We start from the raw sequence: 23,574 nt of genomic DNA, 5'->3' as shown, positions 1-23,574 counted from the left end.
GGAAATCCTGACCTTGAGGTGTGACTGGGACTTGAAGTGAGGGTTGACCCTTGTTCTTTAGAGCTGCTGACAAGTTCCTCTTCCTGTGGAAGTGAATTATTTTCCTTGTGTGGATGGGAATCCCTCTACCTTGGTGTAGAATGGGTCCTTTTCTTATGAGGGGTCATAGAAAAGTGCTTCTTGGACTCCTTTCCCTTCAGTAGGCTCTTCGGGACGTGTTTTTTAAACAGGTGGTCTAATCCAGACTGTTTAGGGCTTTTAGCCGCCTTCAGCGAGGCATGGCGAGCTTCGGCTGTGGAGTGACCCGACGTCTCAGCAGCTGATGTGCGACATTCGGGAACAGATTTAGTCAGTGCTGTCTTTCGACAGTCGGGCCTGTCATGCTGCAATCGGGACCTCGAGTGCCCAGCGGACAGGGATTCAGTGGACCTCTCCCTATACGTCGTGTTTGGACCCTTGGTCGACCAACGCATTGAGTCACGGCCCTAGGCTGTGTGTTTAGTGGTAGGGGCAGTGTGAGCGCCAATGCCGCCAGGGGTCGTCCCCGTAACAGGGCTGCCAGCCTGTCTGTTGGGGTCAGGGGATTGCGCTTGGGAAACCGATGTTTCCCGTCGCTTTTGCTGTCCAAAAACACGGCGTTGCTGCCATCGCTGTAAGTCCCCTCCACGTCCACGGTGGCCTCAGCCTGCATGGCGTGGTGGGCGCAGCGCTTAGTTAAATGATCCTTTAACGTCTGAGGTTTAAAGAGCTTACAGGCTCAACAGTTCTCTTCAACGTGATCCCGTGGGAGACAAAGGGAATTTTTTGTTGCAACTTGGGCAGAACTTGAAAGGGGTTCTATCCATAATTAAATTAAATGGCAGCTAGGCGAAGATAATGTATGAAAAGGGGTAAATACATTCTCCAATGTCCTCCCCCCTCCCTATTGTGTGGGCCGAAGCAGTCCTCCAAGGCCAAAAGGATCCGTCGATGGGAGTCTTATTCGACGGTCATCTTCTTCACCGCTGTCGGAGGTGTTATCGATAGTCGGTGAGCAAAGATATAAAGGATAGGAAGAGTAACTAACTGTATTTGATCAATTGCGTTATGCAGAAATTAGACCTCTGCGATTTTGCCTCCACCTACGATGGCGGAAATAAACAATCTGAGGGACCGTGACGCGTGAAGGACCATGGGTACAGTGGACGTCCCACTCGGGATAGTATTACTGGCACGCCCTGTCGACGTCCCTTTTCGAATTTCAAAAACAACAACTGTAATTCTCCACAGCTTCCACTAGATGTCGGCCTATGCAGGTGTTCTAAGTAGATTCCACAAGCCTCAGCGGTATCAGCCATGTAGTTTATGGTTAAGTTGCTAAACCCATAGGAAGATCACTATTAAGGCGGCTTATAACTTTGCTCCCCCTGGATGAACCCTCACCAAACTTTGCAAAAAATGTATATGGCCCACTCTGAATTTTTAGCAAAGTTTGGTGAAGTTATAGGAGGGGTCCCAAAATGTATTTTTTTCCTATAGACTGAATGGAGAAAAAACTTTGCTCACGCCTAAAGCCCAAACCGCTGGATGTATTTTCATCAAATTTGCGCCAGAAGCGGCTTGGTTCCGAAAGCGTGCTATTGTAAATTTGGTTGGAATCCATCCAGTAGTTTATTTTAAAATGACGAAAAAGTAGGTCCAAAATAATTATATCTATGTCACACTTCCCTGTTCGCTCTGCGGACAGGACACTGATTGGCCAATCGATCTACGTCGTGTCCGTGGACAATCAACGTGTTTGCAGATTGGTCGGAGTGAAGCGTGAGCTGTGTCACATTTTCCCTATGCACCCGCTATCTTGGATTCGCGGACATCGGGCATTGTCCGCGGACATCGCAGTAAAAACATTAAAAAACATAACATTGCACTTGTCAAACTTATTAAATAATCTCTGAGGAGAGAGGGCGCTAGAGAGCTGACCAAGATGGCCGCATCTCTCTGAGCTCCCGCGCGGCCCTGCATGAATCCTGCCTAATCCTGACAGTTCCACGAGATTGCCGTCCCAATCTTACATTTACTGCCTCTTTTAAACGCTAAACAACAGCTTGGGTGGAACAGAAAGGTGTCCGGGGACACCAGCAGCCCAACACGGTCCGGCATGGCGGGAGAGGCCCAGACAAACAGCAGATACCTTGCAACCCCCCTGCACCCATACGCGTGTCGGCCTGGGTTGGAAACCCCGCCCCGCACTGAACCAGTACTGCGGAGCGGAGACACACTAGCTGGCCCTACCCTGCCTCTGACACAGACAGGCCCGAGCACGCTTTCATCCGGGAGAAGCGGCTGCCGAGACCGGGTGAAAACAATCCGCACTGGGTGGGGCATACACGCTGACCCGCACAACAGAGTCTCCAGCGGCTGCAACCTGAGTGAGTGTCCACGGCCCCCCTGGTGGAAAACAGCACCCGCTCTGGGGGTTCACCGTGGAAACCCAGACCGGACCAGCAGATGGAGAAGAACGACCAAGGCGGCCCCTCAGCCCTTGAACGACACTGAGCGAAACGATAGCCCTTCGGGAGCGCAGGAGACACAAGATCCTGGCCAGAACCCTCCTCCAGATGACGACGAGCGGCAGACGCCACTGAAATGGATGCCATGATCAGCGCCAGAGCTCTTTCTCTAAGCAGCAGCGTGGACAGACACCGCCGACCCGACGCCAAAGACCCGGCACCACAGTCCTCCTACATAACAACTCAGGTACAGCGCACGTTAGTTAGGAAACAGAGACCCACACAAAGTGCTGCATTTAGCGATTACACGGCGCATTGCACGCCTGCAGCTACCCATTGAGCACTAAACCAGCAACGGATGAGCCTCCCGACCACAAGGTCATAATACGATCACCTGCAACGTCGAAAGACACTACGGAGACTACCTGTTCTCAATCAATACGAGAATCATTAAGATAACCCAGCGGGAAAACAAAACCCTAAACAGTTGCACCCACTGCAAACAAAGAGGAGGTAATTAACTCAAGGGCAAAGCCACACCACAAGAACAGCCGTCATCAGAAATACCCTTATGCACCATCAAAATACCCAAGCAACACAGAACGGGGTAAGATAACCTGCAAGTTAACTCTCCTTCACTCACCAAAACGCCTCACACCCTTCCAGTAGGAAAACGAATACTGCTTAAAGGGCAGAACACCACTCCACGCACAAATTTAGTGCCCCCAGACGCCACCTACAAAAAGACCAGGCATCAAGGGGGGTTAACTGCCCCTGCAAAGGAAAAATAGGGAAGACGGTTGAATCACAGCAGAAGCTGAATTTTGAGGCCGGTTCGGCACCCAAAACACCCAGACTAACCGGTGACAGACGAAGCGAACCAGGAAGGGGATGGCTATCACCCCATTGACATCAGGGAACTCTTTCTCGAGTTGAAATCCGGGATAGGGAGCCTCAACAACAAAATGGATGGCCTCTCCTCCAAAGTGGACCTACTCCAACATCGACTAGACAATCACACTGAACGCCGAAATGAGGTTGAACAACGTGTGTCCAATCTAGATGACGGCGCAACAGTCCTAACAGCCAGAGTGTCAGCATTAGAAACCCAAATGAAATCGCCTAACGCCCGGAATGAAGACTTAGAGGGTCGGTCAAGGGGGAATAACATCAGGATTGTTGGGGTGAGGGAATACCAATTGCAAACAAAAATGGAAGACTACGTGGAAGCGATGTACACCAATTTTTTCGGAACCAAAGCCCTTTCAAGCCTTTTTGTAGTCGAAAGGGCCCACAGAATACCAACAACAAAGCCTATCCCAGGAGTCCCCACCCGCCCAATCATTGCGAGACTACTTAATTACAGAGACCGAGACACAATACTTCGACTCGCAAGAGAAAAAGGGAAGCTACAAAACGATGGCGATGCGATTCATTTCTATCCAGACTTCTCACCCGTGGTCCAAGCCCAAAGAAGATCCTTTACAAGCATCAAACAAAGACTCCGGGACAAGCAAATAACCTATTCAATGCTCTTCCCAGCCCGGCTCAGGATACAACATGGTGGGAGAACCCAATTCTTCCAGACACCCGAGGAAGCAAACTCTTACCTGGACCAAGCAGGTTACAGCATGTTAAACATCAACCAAGCACGCCCCAAGAGGGAAAGAACCCAGATAAATCCACCATAGGTAATCAGCAAAAACTGAAAAACAACCAATACGCAACGGCAATCTCAATGAAATGCAAGAATGGGGCCTAATACCCCGGGGCCGCGCACCCTGGGAAGCTCCTAGCGCCCCTTGCACAGCAAAGCTACATCTCTCTAGTTAAATGTTAAAGGGGGAAACAAGAAATGAGCAGGTTGGTGGTTGCTCGTGTGTTGGGAGGGAGTTTTGCGTTCATGTAAACAGTTACCAAGCCATGGGAAGTCCGTTGCCTCCCGCATGCACCACCCATAAGCAGTCTGGCTCATGCCGGTTCCCCCCCAGGCCATCTCGCAGAAGTCCTCATCCCCAACACCTGGTTCTCCCTTAAACCTCCCAAAGATTACACAAGTCGGAACTCGGAAGCAAGGGGTCCCTTATAAACCCAGCGAACAAACAAAAATGACAAAAGCAAATTCAATTTAGCCACATGGAACATTAAAGGCGGCAATCACCCAACTAAAGTGAGAAAAATAACGCAATATCTGCGTTGCAACAAAATCGACATAGCCCGCATCCAGGAAACTCACTTGCACCCTTCTTCTGAAAATCACTGGGCTAAGGACTGCGGCTGTCATAGATACTTTGCCTCCTTCTCTTCGTACACAAGAGGAGTGGTGACCCTGATCAGCAAAACAACACACTTTAAGCTCATATCAACCCAAAAAAATACTGAAGGAAGATCTCTACTAGTACAGGGAATAGTCCATGGTGAAGAAGTGCTCCTAGTAAATTCATACTGCCCCAATTTCGACGGCCCTAACCATTTTGACTGGGTAACAACGCATTTAGAAACAGGACGGCAGCCCACAATTATTTGGGGAGGAGACCTCAACACCCCTCTTGACCCTTCCAAGGACAAAACGCACAACAATACGCTTCCCTGCTCCAAAGCCAGCCAGCAAGTCAAAGAAATATGCAAAGCGTACATATGGAGACAAAAACATCAAGACACTCGTTAATATACTTATTTCTCCTGGGTCCATAAAACGAGTTCAAGACTAGATTACCTTCTTGTGTCAGACGCAGTTCGCATATAATGGGGAGAATGCCAAATACTCCCCAGATCCCTATCCGACCACTCAGCGGTGACCCTGGAATGCATCCCATCACAAACAACCAATGCCAGACCGCAGTGGAAATTCAAACCCAGAGCTCTGCAAGATCAAGTTTTCGCAGATGAACTCCTAAAAGAAATAACATCCTTTATTGAAACTAACCAAGGATCGGTGTCCTCAGCAGGGACACTCTGGGAAACCCTAAAGTGCTTCATCAGAGGAGTTTGCCTCACAAAAGAAAACTGAATCCTCAAGCTAATACGGAGAAAACTCGACACAAGCGAATCACGCCTCAAAGAACTCGAGCGTTCACTCACGCCTGAGACCAATCAACAAGTACTTGCAAAAATCAAAGAAGAATTGGGGCGTTCAGAGCTGCAGCCGAAAGGGAAACGAAATTCCTAGCTAGCCACCTCAAGACCAGTCAATATGGAGAAGGGCAAAAACCTGGAGCACTACTAGCCAGGCTTATAGCCGCAGACTGAAAACCAACAATGGCAGCTCCGTCTACGCTACCAAGGACATTGTTGAAACATTCCGCCAATACTACCAAAAGTTGTACAACTCATACTACACAGCAGACCCTACGGAACTAAAGCAATACCTGGACACAATCGAACTGTACTGGGTCGATGCAGAACTCAGAGAACCTCTCAACATACCCATCTCCAGGAGATCCTTGAGGTAATCAAAGAACTCCCGAGCACAAAAGCACCAGGCCCAGATGGGCTGACTGGCGAATTTTACAAACACTTTGCGAACCTCCTCGCCCCACTACTACTAAAAGTGTACGATGAAGCCATGGTAAACGGAAAATTACCACCCACACTCTACATGGCCAATATAATCCTTCTCCATAAACCCGACAAACCTAAGGACAATTGTGCATCATATAGACCGATATCATTAATAAACTTAGATAACAAAATACTGGTGAAAATACTAACTAAACGACTGCTGCCTAATGCCTGCCTTAGTCCTGGCAGTTCAGGTAGGATTCATCCCAGGAAGAAACACAACCCTCGGAATAAGGAGAATGTTTGGTGTGATAGAAGCCCTCAACCCGGCAACACAAGCTGTGGCGGTACTACTAGATGCAGAAAAAGCATTCGATTCGGTCGAATGGCCCTTCTCATATACAATCCTCAAACAAATGGGCCTGGGCAAATGCTTCATACAATTAATCTCCATCCTGTATAAAAACCCACATCCAGCATTCTCCTAGGAACCAACTGCTCCACGAAGGTACACTTGCGGAGAGGAACGCGACAAGGATGCCCATTATCCGCACTGCTGTTCACCTTGGTGATGGAACATCTTGCCTCAGACCTAAGATTACACCATCTTTACAGAGGCCTATCCCTAGGCCCCCACAAGATGATCATATCATTAAACGCCGACGATGTCGCACGTTTTCTCCGAGATTCCAGTGAAAACCTAAATCCAGTGATGTGGACAGTGCTAAAGTTCGGTCACTTCTCCGGTCTGAAGGTCAATAACTCCAAATCAATTATTTTCCACTTAACAGCCTCAACCAAGGTTTTCATCAATGATTTCGGCTTCCGATGGCAGCACACAAAAGTCAGGTACCTAGGTATCTACATGTCAAGATCCAGCAGAGATATTTTACGCAACAACTATGAAAGGGTTGTTGACATCCTTCAAAACAAAATCAGTAGATGGAGATCGCTCCCGCTCACACTTTGGGGAAGAGTATCGTTAGTCAAGATGGTCATCCTGCCCAAACTGTTATACCTCAAACATTCCCCTGCTGCTGTCGCAAGGGTTCCTACACCGCATCAAAAGCATGATCCTTGATCTGGTCTGGGCAGGAAGGGTTGCAAGAGTGGCATACAGCATTCTAACCCTCCCTGCGAGGCCTACTAGACATGGAGCACTACTAATGGGTCGCCCAAGCTCAATTTCTCAGCCACTGGTACACAAGAGACTTTGTCATACCACACGTCCAAATCGAAAAAAGAGCCCTGGCAACCCCACACCTACTGCGTGCTATCATTCTGGGCGTGTTCCCAGCACCCCGAACACCACTCAACATTGTATATGCGACATACTCCATGTGGAAAAAAATAACGAACAAGAGAGGAATCCAAACCAGATACTCCCCGCTTCTCCCAGCGAAATACATCCCAGGAATCCCAATCACCGGAGAAAAGGTCTACCAACAATGGGCAGAAAAATCGCAAATCCACTCATTGAATGACCTATTCCCGGAGGGGGCTTTTCTTTCACTGCAGCAGGCTCAAGCTAGGGGAGGCAACAACGCATTGGATGTTTTCATCTATTTCAGACTACGGCACACTCTAGAAGCCTTCATTCTAACCTTTCCAACATGATACAAGCCCAAGGAGAAGGCCATTTAATAACCACCATTTACAGATCCCTACTGCCTGAATCCAACTCACATAATCCAGGCCCGAAAAAAAGATGAAAAAAAACGCTAAAACCACGATTACAGAAGAAGACTGGAATTACATATTGAACCTTACCCAAAAAGTAGCAATTAACACGAAATATAAACAAAACATTTCAACTATCTACATCAAACATACCTCACACCAGTGAAACTTCATTTAATGCCTGACACAATCTCTGCGGAGTGTAAACGGTGCAGACATCCAGAAGCTGACTTCCTACACCAGGCATGGCACTGCCCCACAGTTGCCTCATTCTGGAATGCAGTTCTGGAGAAAATAGCCGCAATAGCTGGCACCGAACTGCCCCCCGACCCAAAATTAACAATGCCGCGGCTGACTAAAGAGCTCCCCAGTAAAAACCCGGAAATTAACAGATATTCTACTAGTCCTGGCACGAAGGAGAGTGGCCTGCAGCTGGGGGAGGGGTCCACCGCCGAATCTGCATCGCTGGCTGAAAGACATTACATACTGCCAAGACGTAGAAACCAACTTTATCGAAATATTGCCGTTAAACGCACGCACCCCAGATATCTGGGGCCCTTACATAGCCTTCCTGATGTCAACCACTGACGTTTTGGACTCACAAACACTGTCCCAAGCAAGTAGCCAAAGAACCTCAACAATTTGAAACCAAACGGCCTAGACAACACGAAAAAAGGGACTTCTCGACCAAGAAACCTCACTCAATCAGAAAGGAGGTGGCCACGAGGGGAGAGGAGGGTGTTTGTTACTTGTTCACTGTTTACATGTAAGAATAAATCAATAAAGAAAGTTTAAAAAAATTAATAATAATCTCCGAGGAGGTGAGGGGTGATGAGGATGGGATGGGATATGGCTGCAAGAAGGGATATGGGATATGGCTGCAAGAAGCAAAAAAACTAGCGTTTTTTACTGCAAAAGTCTGCAAACAGTTCGGATGTTCGCGAGCAGTCATGTGAAGTTTGTGGCACCTCTGCATTCCAGGGTTGGTGAAAAGCAGTTCTTGGATGGCTTATAACTTTGGCGCCACTTCATGATACTGCATTAATTTTTGCATTCATATTCTTAACCTGATTCTGAATGGGTTTGCCAGGTTTGGTGGGATTCTGTCAAGCGGGGGGCAAAATTAGAGAGGGGGGTCCCAAAATAATGTAAAGGCTTATAAATGAGGTGCCATTTGACGAATCTACACTTAGGTTGGCAAACTGATAATAGATCTCGATATAAATGTTTTTGCAAAGTTTGGTGGGATTTTGTCAAGAGAGGGCAAAATTAGAGGGGGTCCCAAAATATTGTAAAGGCTTTTAAATTTGTTGTCATTTGACGAACCTACACAAAGGTTTGCAAAAAGATTATAGATCTAGATAGAAATGTTTTTATAAAGTCTGAATGGATTTTGTCAAGTGGGGGCCAAATTAGAGGGGTTCCCAAAATAATGTAAAGGCTTATAAATGAGGTGCTTTTAACGAATCTACACTTAGGTTGGCAAACTGATAATAGATCTAGATATAAATGTTTTTGCGAAGTTTGGTGGGATTTTGTCAACAGGGGGTAAAAGTAGAGCGGGGTCCCAAAATATTGTAAAGGCTTATAAATGTGGTGCCATTTGAGAAATCTACACAAACATTTGCAAAATGATTATAGATCTAGATATAAATGTTTTTGCACAGTTCGGTTGGATTTTGTCAAGAGGGGGCAACATTAGAGGGGGTGCCAAAATATTGTAAAGGCTTTAAATGTGGTGTCATTTGACAAACCTATACAAAGGTTTGCAACAAGATTATAGATCTAGATATAAATGTTTTTGCAAAGTCTGGTGGGATTCTGTCAAGAGGGGAAAAATTAGAGGGGGGTCACAAAATATTGTAAAGGCTTATAAATGTGGTGCAATTTGACGAATCTACACAAAGGTTTGCAAAAAGATTTGAAATTAGATATAAATGTTTTTGTAAAGTCTGAATGGATTTTGTCAAGTGGGGGCTAAGTTATATGACTATTGTATGTGCATACATTTGAAACTTTTGAAAAAATAAAACATGGATGAATTTCCAGGAAACTTGTGCAAGGAGCATTGGCAAGGACCTTAAAGCATGGTTTTGCAAATGTTTCTGTGTTTTATTTTTTGACAAGTGTCATAATGTAGGTACAAAAATAGTGATATACCTTTGGTGACTGAAGTGTAGCCAGTGGCCATGGGCAGTGGCCATATTGTCTGGGTCATGGAATAAGGTCATGACCCGGACAATATGGCTACTGGCCATGACCACGAGGGACAACACATGGGGTTAAAGTGGCCATGTCCACCAGGGACTGGCTTTGTGGTAAAGTTATTCGAAATTGTGATAGCTTTGAAAGGGAAGAAAAATGTGCTTGTGGTAATGTGGTCATGGGGTTCTCTTTTCGTCTTCTGCAGACTGCCATGGAAAGCGAAGAGGGGCCCTGTATTGCTAGGCTGTAAAGACCACTCATATGGAAACTAAGGCACAATCACTATATGCTAGTGACACGACAGACACGAGGTTCGTTTTTCAAACAAGTCTGGTTTATTTCAAAGTATTCTCAGTCGGCTACTGGGATCTAACGTCTCACAACGTGTGTACCCAGACCTCGTAAGACGCAAGAGAGCGAGCAATGCTCAAGCAGCAATATTTATACATGACATATAATCTTTAGAAGGCAATACAAAGCCGCCCATAATGTATCTTTTAGGCTAGGGTTCGATGATTGACAATCATGACAATTATGACACGTTATGACAAGTCCCTATTCAGTCTAAATATACTTATTCTAGCAATAGTAGCAGAGACAGTTCTTTGTTATGGAGAACATAAAGCTCTTAATATAGCAAGGATATCATGTCCGTAGGAGAGAAACATTCTTTAGCACGTTATCTGTACGTTTCTATTCATGTACCAGGGGTCAGACAGTCCTGGGGCAGCAAATACCAGTCTCCGCGAAGGAGTACCGCTAGAGAGAATATAATTCATGCTTTAACTGCTTATTGCTACAGAGTTTTGCAAGACAGGCAAGACAGGCCGGCGCCTGGGCCGCTGATTAGAAGCAGTTTCTGCTCGCCTTCAAGGACTTTGTGAGGGAGGAAAACAATGTATTTCTGTATCGTCTGACATTCCTGTCTGTGTTGGCCTGTCAACATTCAGGCTGTGGCCTCGCACCGTGCATGAGCTTGAAGTATAGAATACATTTAGCAAAGCGGTTTTACAGAACAGAAAAAAAGCAAATGGCGGATATTTCACAAAATGGACGCCCTCTGGTTATTCTCAATTTATTGCTGATTCCGTGCTGGCAATGTATGGTACATGATCCGATTGGCTTCTGGCCAACATAATATACGTACTATACATACTATAGGGCCGTTTCTGGACTAACAGTATGGAACCCCACCTTCCCTTTCCATGGTGGCCATCTTGGAAAAGGATTCTTCTTTGGGGGTCCCGGTGTAGGAAACAAAATCCTTTTTTGAGCAACCCGGGTTCCCGCTTTGGGAACCTAGGGTGCTAATGGCCTTCATCCCCCATTACAGGGGCTGGAATGGGGGTATAATTGTCCGGAGACCTCGTTATCCACCCTTGCTTCGCTTGGGCTGATAACTTGTGCTGCTGGGCTGGTATACACCGTTCCAGTCCCTGGAACGGGGGATGAACGCCACAATATTCCCATTAGCATAACACAAAATGCAAATGGCAATGTTGGAAAATCTTATTGAGTCTATGTACTTCACTGAGAAATGTAAAGTAGATGGAGTCTATACTTTTTTTTAGTTCTCATTTTTAACTGTGAAAGGTGGTTCCTAAAGGGAAATTTCTTTTACTGTTTTCGGATGTATTCGTTTTTGGCAGGAGAGCTTAGAACGAAAGGTGGGGAGGGTAATGAGGGAAGAGGCACCAAACACTAATATAAAGGGGCAGGTGGACAGGGAAAAATGTTGTGTGTGTGTGTTATTTCATAGGTAGGGGGCAGTGTTTCTCATGCTCCTTGATTACAGCAGTGGTGGTGGCTCTTGGGGAGGAAGGATGGCATTAGCTGGTGCCATTCTAAGATAAAAAGCAGTTTTGCTAAGAGCATGTACTGTGCACTAGATTTCTCATGGATAATAAGTAGGAATAGATGTAGGAGCTGTGCAAAGGACATTTTGAAGTTAAAGGTTCCTAGATCCATAGAAAATGCAGTTCTGAACTGGCCGCGAAGCACAGATCTTATCGTGAAGTGTGGAAGGGTTCTCAGACACGTCATAATGCCGCGCGCCAATGTATGGTCATGTGGCACTGTCCGGAAGGATTACAATGAAGTCAGACGTTCGAAGACGTCTACGGATGCAAAACCAGTTGAAATAGTTGCAAAACGTGTATAGAAGTGTTCAAAATGATTCTAGAAGGTGGGAAGTGGCAGAGTTTTAAGGTGACACTTTGTAAATTGGACACAAATATTGCTATATTGGGTAAGTATGATATCAGTAAGTTGTAGGAAAATAGCATGCACTGGTAAATACCCATGAAATTCACTGAAGAAAGTTTGTTAAAGGGATGTTATGGTTAAGTTGCACTAATAAAAACCTATAGATTTCACTGAATAAACGTTGTTAAAGCGACATTATGGTTTAATTGTGCTAATAAAAACCTATAAATTCAATGAAAAAACATTGTTAAAGGGACGTTATGGTTAAGTTGCACTAATAAAAACCTATGAAATTCAATGAAAATATTTTGTTAAAGAGATGCTATGGTTAAATTGCACTAATAAAAAACCTATGAAAATCAATGAAAAAAACATTGTTAAATGGACGTTCTGGTTACAAGTAAAACCGAAAAAAACCCAGAAATGTGTCAGTTATGGTAAGCTAAGCAACCATAACTGGCGCCACCACCGTGCACTGCTAGGACTAACACCCAGAACCATCAAAGATGACATCACAAATGTCATTGATGACATCACTGATGACAACACATGTGAAAAACATTTTGATGAAAAGTCCCTACAAGGGGTTGTGTTTATATTGCTGGTAACAAGATGTCAGGGGTGACCGGGAGACCTATAATGAACTACTTAATCTATTTAAGAATGTACTCATCTAAAATCATTGTATTGGAGTGTTGTTGTTAATACAGAAACCTAATCATATATGAACATAGGCAATGACTGCAGCATGCACCATAGAAGTACAATATTTATGATCTTGTAATTTTGGATAGTACAATAATGAATGCTACCTTAACAGAGTTTTGAGTAATGTTGAACATGTAATAACTAGCTAACAATTCAAGACTTACAACACTTGTGCTAGTACAAACAATACATATGAAGAACCACAATGCATACAAATCACAGGCACATACAGGTAAACTAAAGTAAGGAAGAAAGAAACAGCATCATCAGAAAATGCTAATAACATTAAAGTTTATCTTAATGTATACAAATGAATTGTGTCTTTGAGGCCTGTTCATTTCCACATGTATGTGCACCATGAGCTGAGAGCAAACCCTAAGGAAAATACTTTAAGAACATATGATAAGGTTAACATCTAGATATACAGCACCTTTTCAATTTTAATATTCTGACTGTCAGTGAACAAAATCACCTGGCCTATATATGTCACTGAACAAAAACAAGTGGCCCAGGTTTGTGACGTCATCAGTGATGTCATAAATGACATTTGTGATGTCATCTTTGATGTCCTGGGTGTTCGTCTTAGCAGTGCACTGTGGTGGCGCGAGTTATGGTTGATTATTTTAGCATAACTGGTGAATTTATGGGGGTTTTCGGTTTTACTTATAAACATAACGTCCCTTTAACAACGTTTTTTCATTTAATTTCATAGGTTTTTTATTAGTGCAACTTAACCATAACGTCCCTTTAAAAAAGTTTTTTCATTGAATTTCATAGGTTTTTATTAGTGCAATTTAACCATAACGTCCCTTTAATAAAGTTTTTCATTGATATATATATATATATATATATATCCTTGTACCATGCTAGCTAATATATATCCTTGTACCGTTCTAGCTAATGGTAACATAAAAAAGTGTTGCTCCAAAAAAGACAGCAAGATGATACCTTAGTTAGGATAACAAAGGGCCTCATTACGAGTAGCGCGGGAAAACCGTGGTCATTACAGGCATGGCGGAATGAGCGGGATAGGGCTTGTATGATGCCGCTAATAGCGGGTGATTACGAGTGCGCAAGCGCGAGAGAGCCCCCATGCCGGTAATGGCCATACCGGAATGCCGCAAAAGGCCCTGCAACCACCAGATAGCGGCATCACGGGACTCGCCGATACCGTTACCGCCTAGGAGGAACCCCTAAATACCGACCCGGTAATACCAACATGCTAATACTGGGCTCGTAAAACCGGACCCGGAAATAACGTCATTGCGTCGGAACGGGAAATTGGCCGGCGGCAATCTTTAAAAACACAATCCATTGCAATCCTCCAAAACCATCAGTCTATTCGTGTTGTGCTGTGTTGAAAAACCCTGAGGATGTCCAAGGCCATCCGGAAGACGACCCCCCGGCAGAGGAAACAGCGTTTCTCCGACGCAGAGCTAAATATGCTGGCGGACACTCTCGCTGCACATGCAGACATGATGAAAGCTAATGACATGAAGCGTGATGCCCAGATGAGGAAAAAGGAAATCTGGCAGGAGGTTGCCCGGAAGGTGTCGGCCGTGGGGACCACCCCACGTACTGTGCGTGACTGCCGCAAGAGGTGGGGCGACCTCCGCTTGAGGGTGACTAACATCCTGTCAAGCAACAGGAGGGCGGCCATGGCGACAGGTGGGGGTCCCCACTCACCTGTAAAGCTGATGGCCTGGGAGGAGACTGCTAGCACATTCATCGATCCTGAGTCGATTGAGGGATTTGGAGGGATGGAGATGGGTGCGGCATCATCCCCAGAAGGAGGTGAGTGACCGTGCACATCCCTGTAGGGGAAACCATGACGTAACACAAGTGATGTGGAAAAGAGACAAGGCAAGGCAATGCATGTCCCTACACCCACATCAACATATCCAAGTCCAGATTGCGGCCCAAACCCTGCCACACAGAAATGCATGCTGAGTGCCAATCCCATAACCAACACACGGGCAACACACCAGAACCGTTCCCATGTAACCCATCACACAAACCCCATATCAACGGCATGCCACCTGCCATGAAGTGATTGCCAACATGCCCCTCAGACCACCAAGTGCCACACTCCTGTAAGACATGGATGCATGAATGTATGAATATTGAACAGCACAATTGTATGCCGCTGGCATGTGACACCATCACTGATAACCTGCATCTCTTCTAACCCCCAGGCACCGATGAGGAAGATGCCAGTCAGGAGAGGGCCGCAAGGGCATCCACATCACACCATAAGACAAGGGCCACCGCCACCACCAACCCCCAGCCAGACAAACAGGCCAGACCCACAGGCAGTGTGCCTGACCGGGTAGAAAGCCAGCCAACAACACCTGCTGGCAGTGTGCCGGACACACATCAGGACCAGCAGCACACACCCACAACAGTCGGAGGGGTGTCCCTTGCTGTGCCACCCACCACCGAGGACGTTTTGGATGCCAATGTGGACCCCGAGGGAGTCACAGTAGTGACTTCTACATCCACCCCAAGCCCCCTGCCCACCCCCCCCATATCGAGCCCTCAACCGCCTACAGCAGTGATGATCCCTGCCTCCATGACTCAGACCTCAGGGATTCGGACCGGTGCCCCTTCGAGGAGGACAGCACCCAGGATGTAGGCCCCGTGCATGCACCATCCACCACTCCAGCTCCCACCACTCCAGCTCCCACCAACACCCTGGAGTCACGTTGTCGAGGGTGGAGGCCCGACAGGAGGCCATGCTGGATCTCCTGCGGCAGTATATTGCTGATGGTGAGGACTCAAGGAGGGGTATAGCAACTGCCATTGCGGGGACCACAGCGGCCATCGCAGCAAACACAGCCGCTGTGAATGCGTCGGCTGTGCTCATGAGGGACTGTCTGGGTGCAGTAACCCAAGTCCTCACCTCCATCCTACTCCATATGCAGCGTCCGCGCCTTGGAGCGGGCGTGGAACCTGCCTCGGACACATCCACAGCCAGCACACCTGCATCCTCTGTCCCCGCAAGCCCTGTGCGGCCGACCCGGAGGAGTGCACGGCACTCGGAGATGCCACCCACGGAGAACAAAAAGTCCCAGAAGTAGAGTGCCCAGACAATGGGAGTGGGGCACATGGTTGTGGGTGAAGGGGGGCATTTCATAGAGTACATTTGGGTACTTTTGGGGTTTGTTGGGTGGGTTTGGGAGTGCACTGGGGTTTTTTGGGGTTTGTTGGGTGGGTTTGGGAGTTCACTGGGGGTTGGGGGGGAGTGGTCACATTTTTCTCTGTTAGAACAAATACACCCGTTGTGTGCAAAAAAATTCCATGGATGGACATTGTTCATTTTGTGTATATCCATATTATGTGTGACGGTATTCAGTGGCCAACTCCCAACAATCCCAGTGTGCATGTCCACATGGACCCAGTGTGTCAGTGACACATGTCTATCATAGTCCCCGTGGTTCAGAAGTATTCGTGAATCAGTGCTTGGCGTACTGCATGGCCATCCCGTGCATCACCTACTGGCAGGGGGGCTGCTTCACCTCCGTCTCCATCCTTATCATCCTCACCCGGTGCATGCATGTCAATGTCAGGTGGCAGTGGTACATTTCTCCGGACGCACATGTTGTGCAGCATGACACAGGCCATGGTGATCTTAGCCACCTTCTCAGGATTATATAGGAGTGCCCCACCAGACCTGCTTAGGCAGCGGAAACGCGCCTTCAACAGGCCAAAGGTCTGCTCAATGACAACACGGGTACGGGTGTGCACACATTTGTACTCCTCTACATGGCTGTTCTGTGGGTTCCGCACAGGGGTAAGTAGCCACGGCCTCAAGGGATATGCTCAATCACCTGCAAGCAAACACAAATAGGTGTGTGTCACTCTGAGAGGCCACCTTCAGGTGGACAATCATGGCCGCAGCTATTTGGTGTGGACATGCACATGTCCCTGTACGTATGCAAGATTGTAACGTTGATGCATACTGTTATGAGGCGTGGTAGTCTGGATGGCGTTCAATAGATGATGCAGGGTGTAATGATGCATGCTGAGGCAGATGTACTGTGGTTGTACGACAATGTTTAGCCTCCCGTTCATGCTGTGTATTCTACACCTTGCATGGTCACACTAGCCACATTGGCACAGTTGCAATCCTGTTCAGTCATGCATTGCTTGTGATACCCATAGTGCCTCTTACTTGTTGTCCTCGATATACATGAATGGTACAATGTGTGCCAGTGATGTGTCATGTTCTGTTTGGGAGGTTCAGGTCAGGAGTATTTAGCTCTGCATGCATTCTACAATCATCATCATATCCCACCCAGGTGGAGTATGCATCCACCCCCCCTTTCCCACCCAGGTGGAGTGTGCATCTCCCCCCTTTCCCACCCAGGTGGAGTATGCACCCCCCCTTTCCCACCCAGGTGGAGTATGCATCCCTACACATCAGTGCCACAAAGCACTACCATGGGCCAGTTGGCCAACTCACCAAGCAGCCAGGCACGTGGTCCAGCATGTCGCTCCATGTGATGGGATAGCATGGAGTTGTGCAGCACCATGGCATCATGTGTTGATCTGGGAAATTGGGTGCAGCAATGTGTGATGATCTTGCTGGAGTCACATACCATTTGCACATTGATGGAGTGGTATTGCTTGCGATTGCAGTACACTGCCTCTATGGCATGGGGGACTACCAATTCAACATGGGTGCAGTCCAGGGCACCAACACAATTGGGCATGCCTGCCAGTGCATGGAGGCCTACTTCAGTGTCGGCTATCTCCTGGGCAGTCCGTGGTAGGGATATGTGGGTGCTTTCGTGCTTCTGGAGGGCATCCAGAACTTGGTTCAACATGCGTGAAAAAGGTGGTTGTGAAATGGCATGCAGCTGCCCCACTGTGTGTTGATAGGTGCCTGTGGCCAGGAAGTGGAGCACGGACACCACCTTTAGTAGCGGGGGGATGGCAGTGTGTATTTCTGTGGGGCTGGCAATGTCGTTGTGCATCATGTCCACTATGGTGGTGATAGTGTCCCGGTCCAACCGGTACAGGGTGTGGATCTGCTCAGGGGTTAGGTTGAATGGCCTGGGTCTGATGCGTGGGATTGGTGGCTGCCTACGAGGCACTGCTGGCTGCACTGGTGGTAATAGTAAGGCCTGTCTCAGCCTCCTTCTCCTCCTGCGCCTCCTCTGTGCTGCCTGTTGTTGCTGCTGTAGTTGTTGTAGTTGGTGTTGTTGCTGTAGTTGTAGCAGTATTGGCATGTCCTCCAGTGCCATGATTGCAGAAGCTAGTGGTAGCATTTTGGTGTTGGAATGGGTGTGGTGTGTGGGTGTGCTCATTTTATACTGGCCCAGCCTCCATTGACTCCACCTGTGGGGATTGTGTGCACCTGTGGCAGTTGGCTTGATTGCTGATTGCTGTTTGCGGGTGGTCCGCGATGCCTGTATGGCCGGCATCATGCAGCCCGTGATTACCGGCTTCGCGATGCCGGTATTTGCATGTCCGCGTTGGTTGGAATGTCCTCCTATTACCGGCATGCCGGTATTTGCTTCCCGAAGGGGCGCGTGTACGCGCCCATGCTGCTATTAGTGGCACTGTTATTTAGGGTGCCGCTAATAGCGGGTTGCCGGGTCATAATACAGCAGAGTGGTGAGCGATGCCGGTAATCCTTTACTGGCATTGTTTTTCCCTTACCGCCAACCACGTAATGAGGCCCAAAGTCTTTTATTGGCAAACTTTCGTAATCTTCAAATTACTTCATCAGGTGTAGGAAGAGAACGCAGCTTTTTGATAGGCAGGGCAGTTCAATGATTCACCAATGGAATGTCTTATTTGTTTGTGTCTGTTTCTGATTGGGTTCCTTCACAAGGAGCGTTACACTTCAGAAGTTTCCTCCACGCATTAGAGTCACAAATATTTAAGTAGGGCACTGAAAACGACATGCAAGCATGAAAGAAATAAAACACTGCTGGACTCTTCTTAAAGAGGCATGAAGGAATGGGGTAGTGTCACTTGTGGCATGTGTAAACCTACTGAAGTCCGGTATGTTTTAGACATAGTCAATTGTGTGTCCATCTCCACTAAGTCTTGCCCACCTACATGTGAAATGAAAAATATTTTATTTTTAAAAAACATTCCACAAAACACACAAGATGATCTCCCACATCCAACACACAGTAGTGCCACCAATTGTGGCAGAAGGGCGCTGAACAAGAAAACTTACATTACATACACAGTAGGGTCGGTGGGGCAACACAAAGCGGAAAAACAAAAAATGATCTGCCACACCTAACACAAATCTGAACATAACTCGCATCTAAATCATACGCTACTATAAAAAAAGAAATCGGTGTGCAAACGTATTTTTACAAACATTAAGATGTTGAGTTTTTTTTATAATTGGTTAAATCTTAACGTTAACATTCACAATGCTAGTAGATTTTAACTTTTTATGGGTAGTAACCTCAACTTTTTTAACAAAATAAAATCGCACACAGATATACCTATATATATATATATATATATATATATATATATATATATATATATATATTTATATATATTATTCTGGATTCTGTCAGAAGGCTCGAAAGCTTTAAAAACGACACTGTATGCCAGAATTTAGTTCCATATAATACCCCATTCGTTTTATTTGTATTTATGTTATATTTCTGGAGTTCATTAGTGCCATGATACCTACCCGGCGATAGTGTGCTAGAAATTGTAATACAATAAAACACAATTTTGTAATAATATCAGGTTTTTATATGTTTTATATAATACTTATTTCCAGATTCCTGTGGCACTGCAATAATAGTTGTACATTTCACCCAAATTAATGGTAATCGATTATTCATTTCAGAAACAAGGACGGGCTGAGTTAGCCCTGGTGGGCTTTACACTTGGAAATGTACCTGATAAAATTAAATTATCCCTGGAACTTTCTTGATAGCAATTCAAGATGTGTACAAAAACCCACATGTCAGCAACTGAATCCAGTAGAATTCCATCAAACGTCTGGCATATTTGTCAAATGGAAAGAACACACTGTTGAAACTGTCCTTTCTTCCTTCCTTCCTTTCTTCCTTCCTACGGAAGCACGTGAAACAAATGTTATCAAGTGACAGAATTTGTGAAGTTAAGAAACCATAAGTATACATTTGCTTTCCTTTGTGTGTTTTTAATATTCCATTACAAAGTCACAAAGAAAGTTTGATATCCTTGGCCGAAGATGGTGTCTATATGTTGTGCATGTTTTCTTTTCACTAAACACAATCATAAAGGGCAATAAATGCACGCGTCTACAGAGAAACAGTAAAAAGGGCAGATTTATTTACCAAGCAAGCTCAACTTGTTACACTTCTAAATATCAATAGCAAGAAATAAATCATGTTAATGAGACAAACTTTAGGTAGCTCTGTTGCTGAACATTCAACTTCTTCCCGAAACTCTTTGCATTTGCTAAATATGAAAGACAGCAGAAATAGTCCATGCCATGCCCTTTTATGACATGAGCCTACAATGCCTACATGGCACAAGTGTGGAGATTGTATGGACATAGCCATCCAAGCATGCCATCCTCTCTTGTTTTTACTCATAACCACGACGTCATTTGGGGTTCGCCAGGGGTCGTAACGCCAACCCCTGGCAATACCCCTGTGAAACCTGGCACTGCCTCTGCGACCCCTGGTTAAGGGCTACAGAGATAAACAGGAAGTAAAGTAGGCTCAGACAAGAGCCCTCATTACATTGAGCTTTAGCAGCACCCCCTGCCCCATATCTGGGTGAGCCATGGGCTCGGACTTAACAAAAATAATTTGTTTTTGAAGTCACTCTGACTTCATAAATATATTGAAACGTTAACGGAAATATTTTCTTTTTGAAGTCAAAGTGACTTAAAAAATAAATTGTTTATTTTTGACATCGGAGGCGCCCCTCCCAACAGGCCATGGCTGCCTCTGGCTCCTCTGCTCTACGCATGACCTTGTGTGCGTAGAGCATTGGAGCTAGATGCCTACCTGGCCTGCAGAAGAGTTCCTCGAGCAGCGGATTCGGGAAAAAGATACCATTTTTTTTTCTGAATATGTCTGTAAGAGTGAGTGTGTGTTTGTATATATATCATGTAGTGTGTGTGAATGAGTGAGTGTACAATGTATGGGTGGCTGGGTGTGCGTGTGTGAGTGAATGGTAAATGGGTGCATCTGTAAATGTGCATGCATGTATTTAATGCTTGGATTACTTTCTGGTAACCTTCATTACTCCTAGTCCTACTCTTCCTCCTCTAAGTACTTGCCTATAAATCACCTAGCTCATAGGTAAGTACAGGGATGAGCGAGAGGGGTGTGGAGGTAATTCCGGGCTGAGGAAATGAATTTGTGGGTTGGAGGAGAAGAGTTGGAGGGAGAGGGGATGTGTGGGGATGTTGGGCAGGAGGGTGTGTGCTAAAATGTAATGGGCATCCATGATAAAACAGGCTTGATATCTGTTATTATTGGCTAGACAGGACTTTTGGTATGGCCAGACTAGTCATTTCTTACTGTGGCATGACATTTTTACTGCCCATCTACAATAAAGTAAGCATTATAAGTGGCATTACCTGTCTCAGCTGGAATTTCCGTGAAGCCAATCTACCCATTTCTTACTGTGTCATGGCATATTTTTCTGGGCATCTGTGATGAAGTAAGCATCATAGGTGTAATTGCCTCGCTACCGTGGCAATTGGGTGCAGCCAGTTTGCTTTTCCTTACTGGTTCATTGTATATTTTTCTGGGCATCTTTGATAAAGTAAGCATAAGTGTAAGTACGTGGTTAGATTGGCATTTTGGTGCAATATAGAAGTAACTGGCCATGCATGCTGACATGGCATATCTATTGCAGTGCCTCGGCCTATGTTGATTCTCTTGGGTTTAACCATTTCATATCATGGTCCCTACTATGGCCTATGAAGACAGCACTCTTCTTAAAATGTGGTTTGTATCTAAAATATTCTTGTCTTCTTTAGTACCTATTTGGTATTTTAAAAATTGGACATTTATAACCAAACCACTGTTCAGTGATGTCACCAGAGTTAAAGAGGAGCTGATGCCATCTGGATCAAAGGTCAGGGGATGTCATCGGGTGTGTGATGTCACTTCCGATAGCCCTGGCATTTTGGTGAAACGACGTCCCTGCTCATAACATGAGTTTGTGGCTTAACTTGGTGTCACCAGGTGTCACCTATTAGCCAAAATATAAAAATGATTTCATGTGAGCAGAATGTGGTGGTGGGGCAGGTGATGGGGCGAGGCTTGGGTTGGGTGGAGATTGGAATGTTCTTGGGTGGGACTAATGCATTTTTGGGGAAATTATTAATTTGGTTTATTTTTAAAATGTATCCCTGTAATTACCTTTAGAAATGAGTGTTTGGATTTGACATTTATATGGTTTAGATGAGTGACTACAATGTGACTAATGACATTACTTTTTCTTTGTGCTCCTTATGGCTATCATATTTGAACAGGGAGTTAAAAATGACTCTCCTTTGCAGAGATAAACTGGCCGTTTGCAGCACGAAGAGTCCAACATTTACTTTTCTGATTAAGTTGGAGAGGATAGAATCTGATCTTTCCACTTCTAGTTGCCAACGTCAGTATCTTTCAATATGAACCCTGCACCCGGCCTTGCTTTACATTGCTCTATTGCTTCCCGGGTGATTGTGAACTATATAACATCAAACATATATCAATACATGTGCTGTGCAATAGCCAAGCACTCGCTGCAGCTGCTGTATGGAGACATAGTTTAATTTGATTGCGAAAGACTTAAAACCAGAGTGAAGTAACGGGTACCAAAAGAACTGCTTAGCAGGCAGAAATGGGGAGCATTATTTTAGTTTTTAATGGAAACTTATCTGTGAAATTCAAGAATGGGGCTGGAATGACACACTCAAGATACAATGGCCTAATCCGACTGACATCTGTGTAGACTTGTGAAAATATGGCCATTCAGGTGTCGGTGGATAAACCGGTCGATGGTGAGGCTGCACCCACAGAGTGTCACATGAAGCCCACTGGGCAGCGTTTCCTTTGAAAGTAACAGCTTCTTGAAGCAATTCGTCACGCACGCCACTAGGCCTCCTTAGGAGCATGATACTAGACGGTTAGCCGTAAGATAGCTCAGCGGGATGAGCCTTCACTGCTGCGGTCTGTGTGTGAGGTGCAGTTCGAATCCCGGCAAAGCCATATCAGCCTTTCATCTTTCCGAGGTCGATACGTGATTGCTTCCAACTTCAGTGGGGTGGTAATGTATGTATATATGTTCTATGTAAAGCGCTTAGGCACAAGCGCTATATAAATACACATTTAAAAAAATCACTTACTAATGAGATGGGATTGCATGGGGTAATAGCGAAAGTGGTATATAGAAAGTAACGCATTCGATAAATACAAGTTATTTCCTTGTACAACATTTCTATGTATACCATCCAATACCGACTCATAATTAGGTGTTTTGTTCATTTAATATAGCATGTTTTCCTTTGCCTTCATACTCGTAATCCGGCTGCGTGTTCTTTTGCAGTGAAGCTTTTGTGCCCATTTCATCAAAAGCATCAATCCCCTACTCTGCTAACCTTCTCCTTTTTCCATTTTCAGAGGAACTGAACTGCGACCCTGCATGTGTTACTGGGAAGGAGAAATGCGGTTATGCAGCTGGCGGCGCAGTTTGCCAGTGTAACAACACGGCATATCTACATGCAAGTAAGTGCTATCAGTCTTCTCGTTGTCCGTTCGTTAATAAGCACTGCATTTTGATTTTAAAATGAACACAGCATCCA

At 45.7% G+C, this 23,574-nt stretch overlaps 1 protein-coding gene across 1 annotated transcript in view; it reads left to right on the top strand.

Annotated features, from left to right (window-relative positions):
* LOC138503213 (pancreatic secretory granule membrane major glycoprotein GP2-like) overlaps positions 1-23,574 on the top strand; it is a 310,155-nt gene that overhangs the window by 150,706 nt on the left and 135,875 nt on the right. The window contains exon 4 of the mRNA XM_069622798.1: positions 23,393-23,497. Within this exon, the coding sequence (XP_069478899.1) occupies positions 23,393-23,497 (105 nt within the window). The remainder of the gene's footprint in view (positions 1-23,392; positions 23,498-23,574) is intronic.

The sequence above is a fragment of the Ambystoma mexicanum genome, chromosome 11 (assembly GCF_040938575.1).
Source record: "Ambystoma mexicanum isolate Mex_15411 chromosome 11, UKY_AmexF1_1, whole genome shotgun sequence".
Lineage (NCBI taxonomy): Eukaryota > Metazoa > Chordata > Amphibia > Caudata > Ambystomatidae > Ambystoma > Ambystoma mexicanum.
The sequence above is the reverse complement of the archived record's forward strand: the minus strand, read 5'-3'. Positions and strand labels throughout refer to the sequence as shown.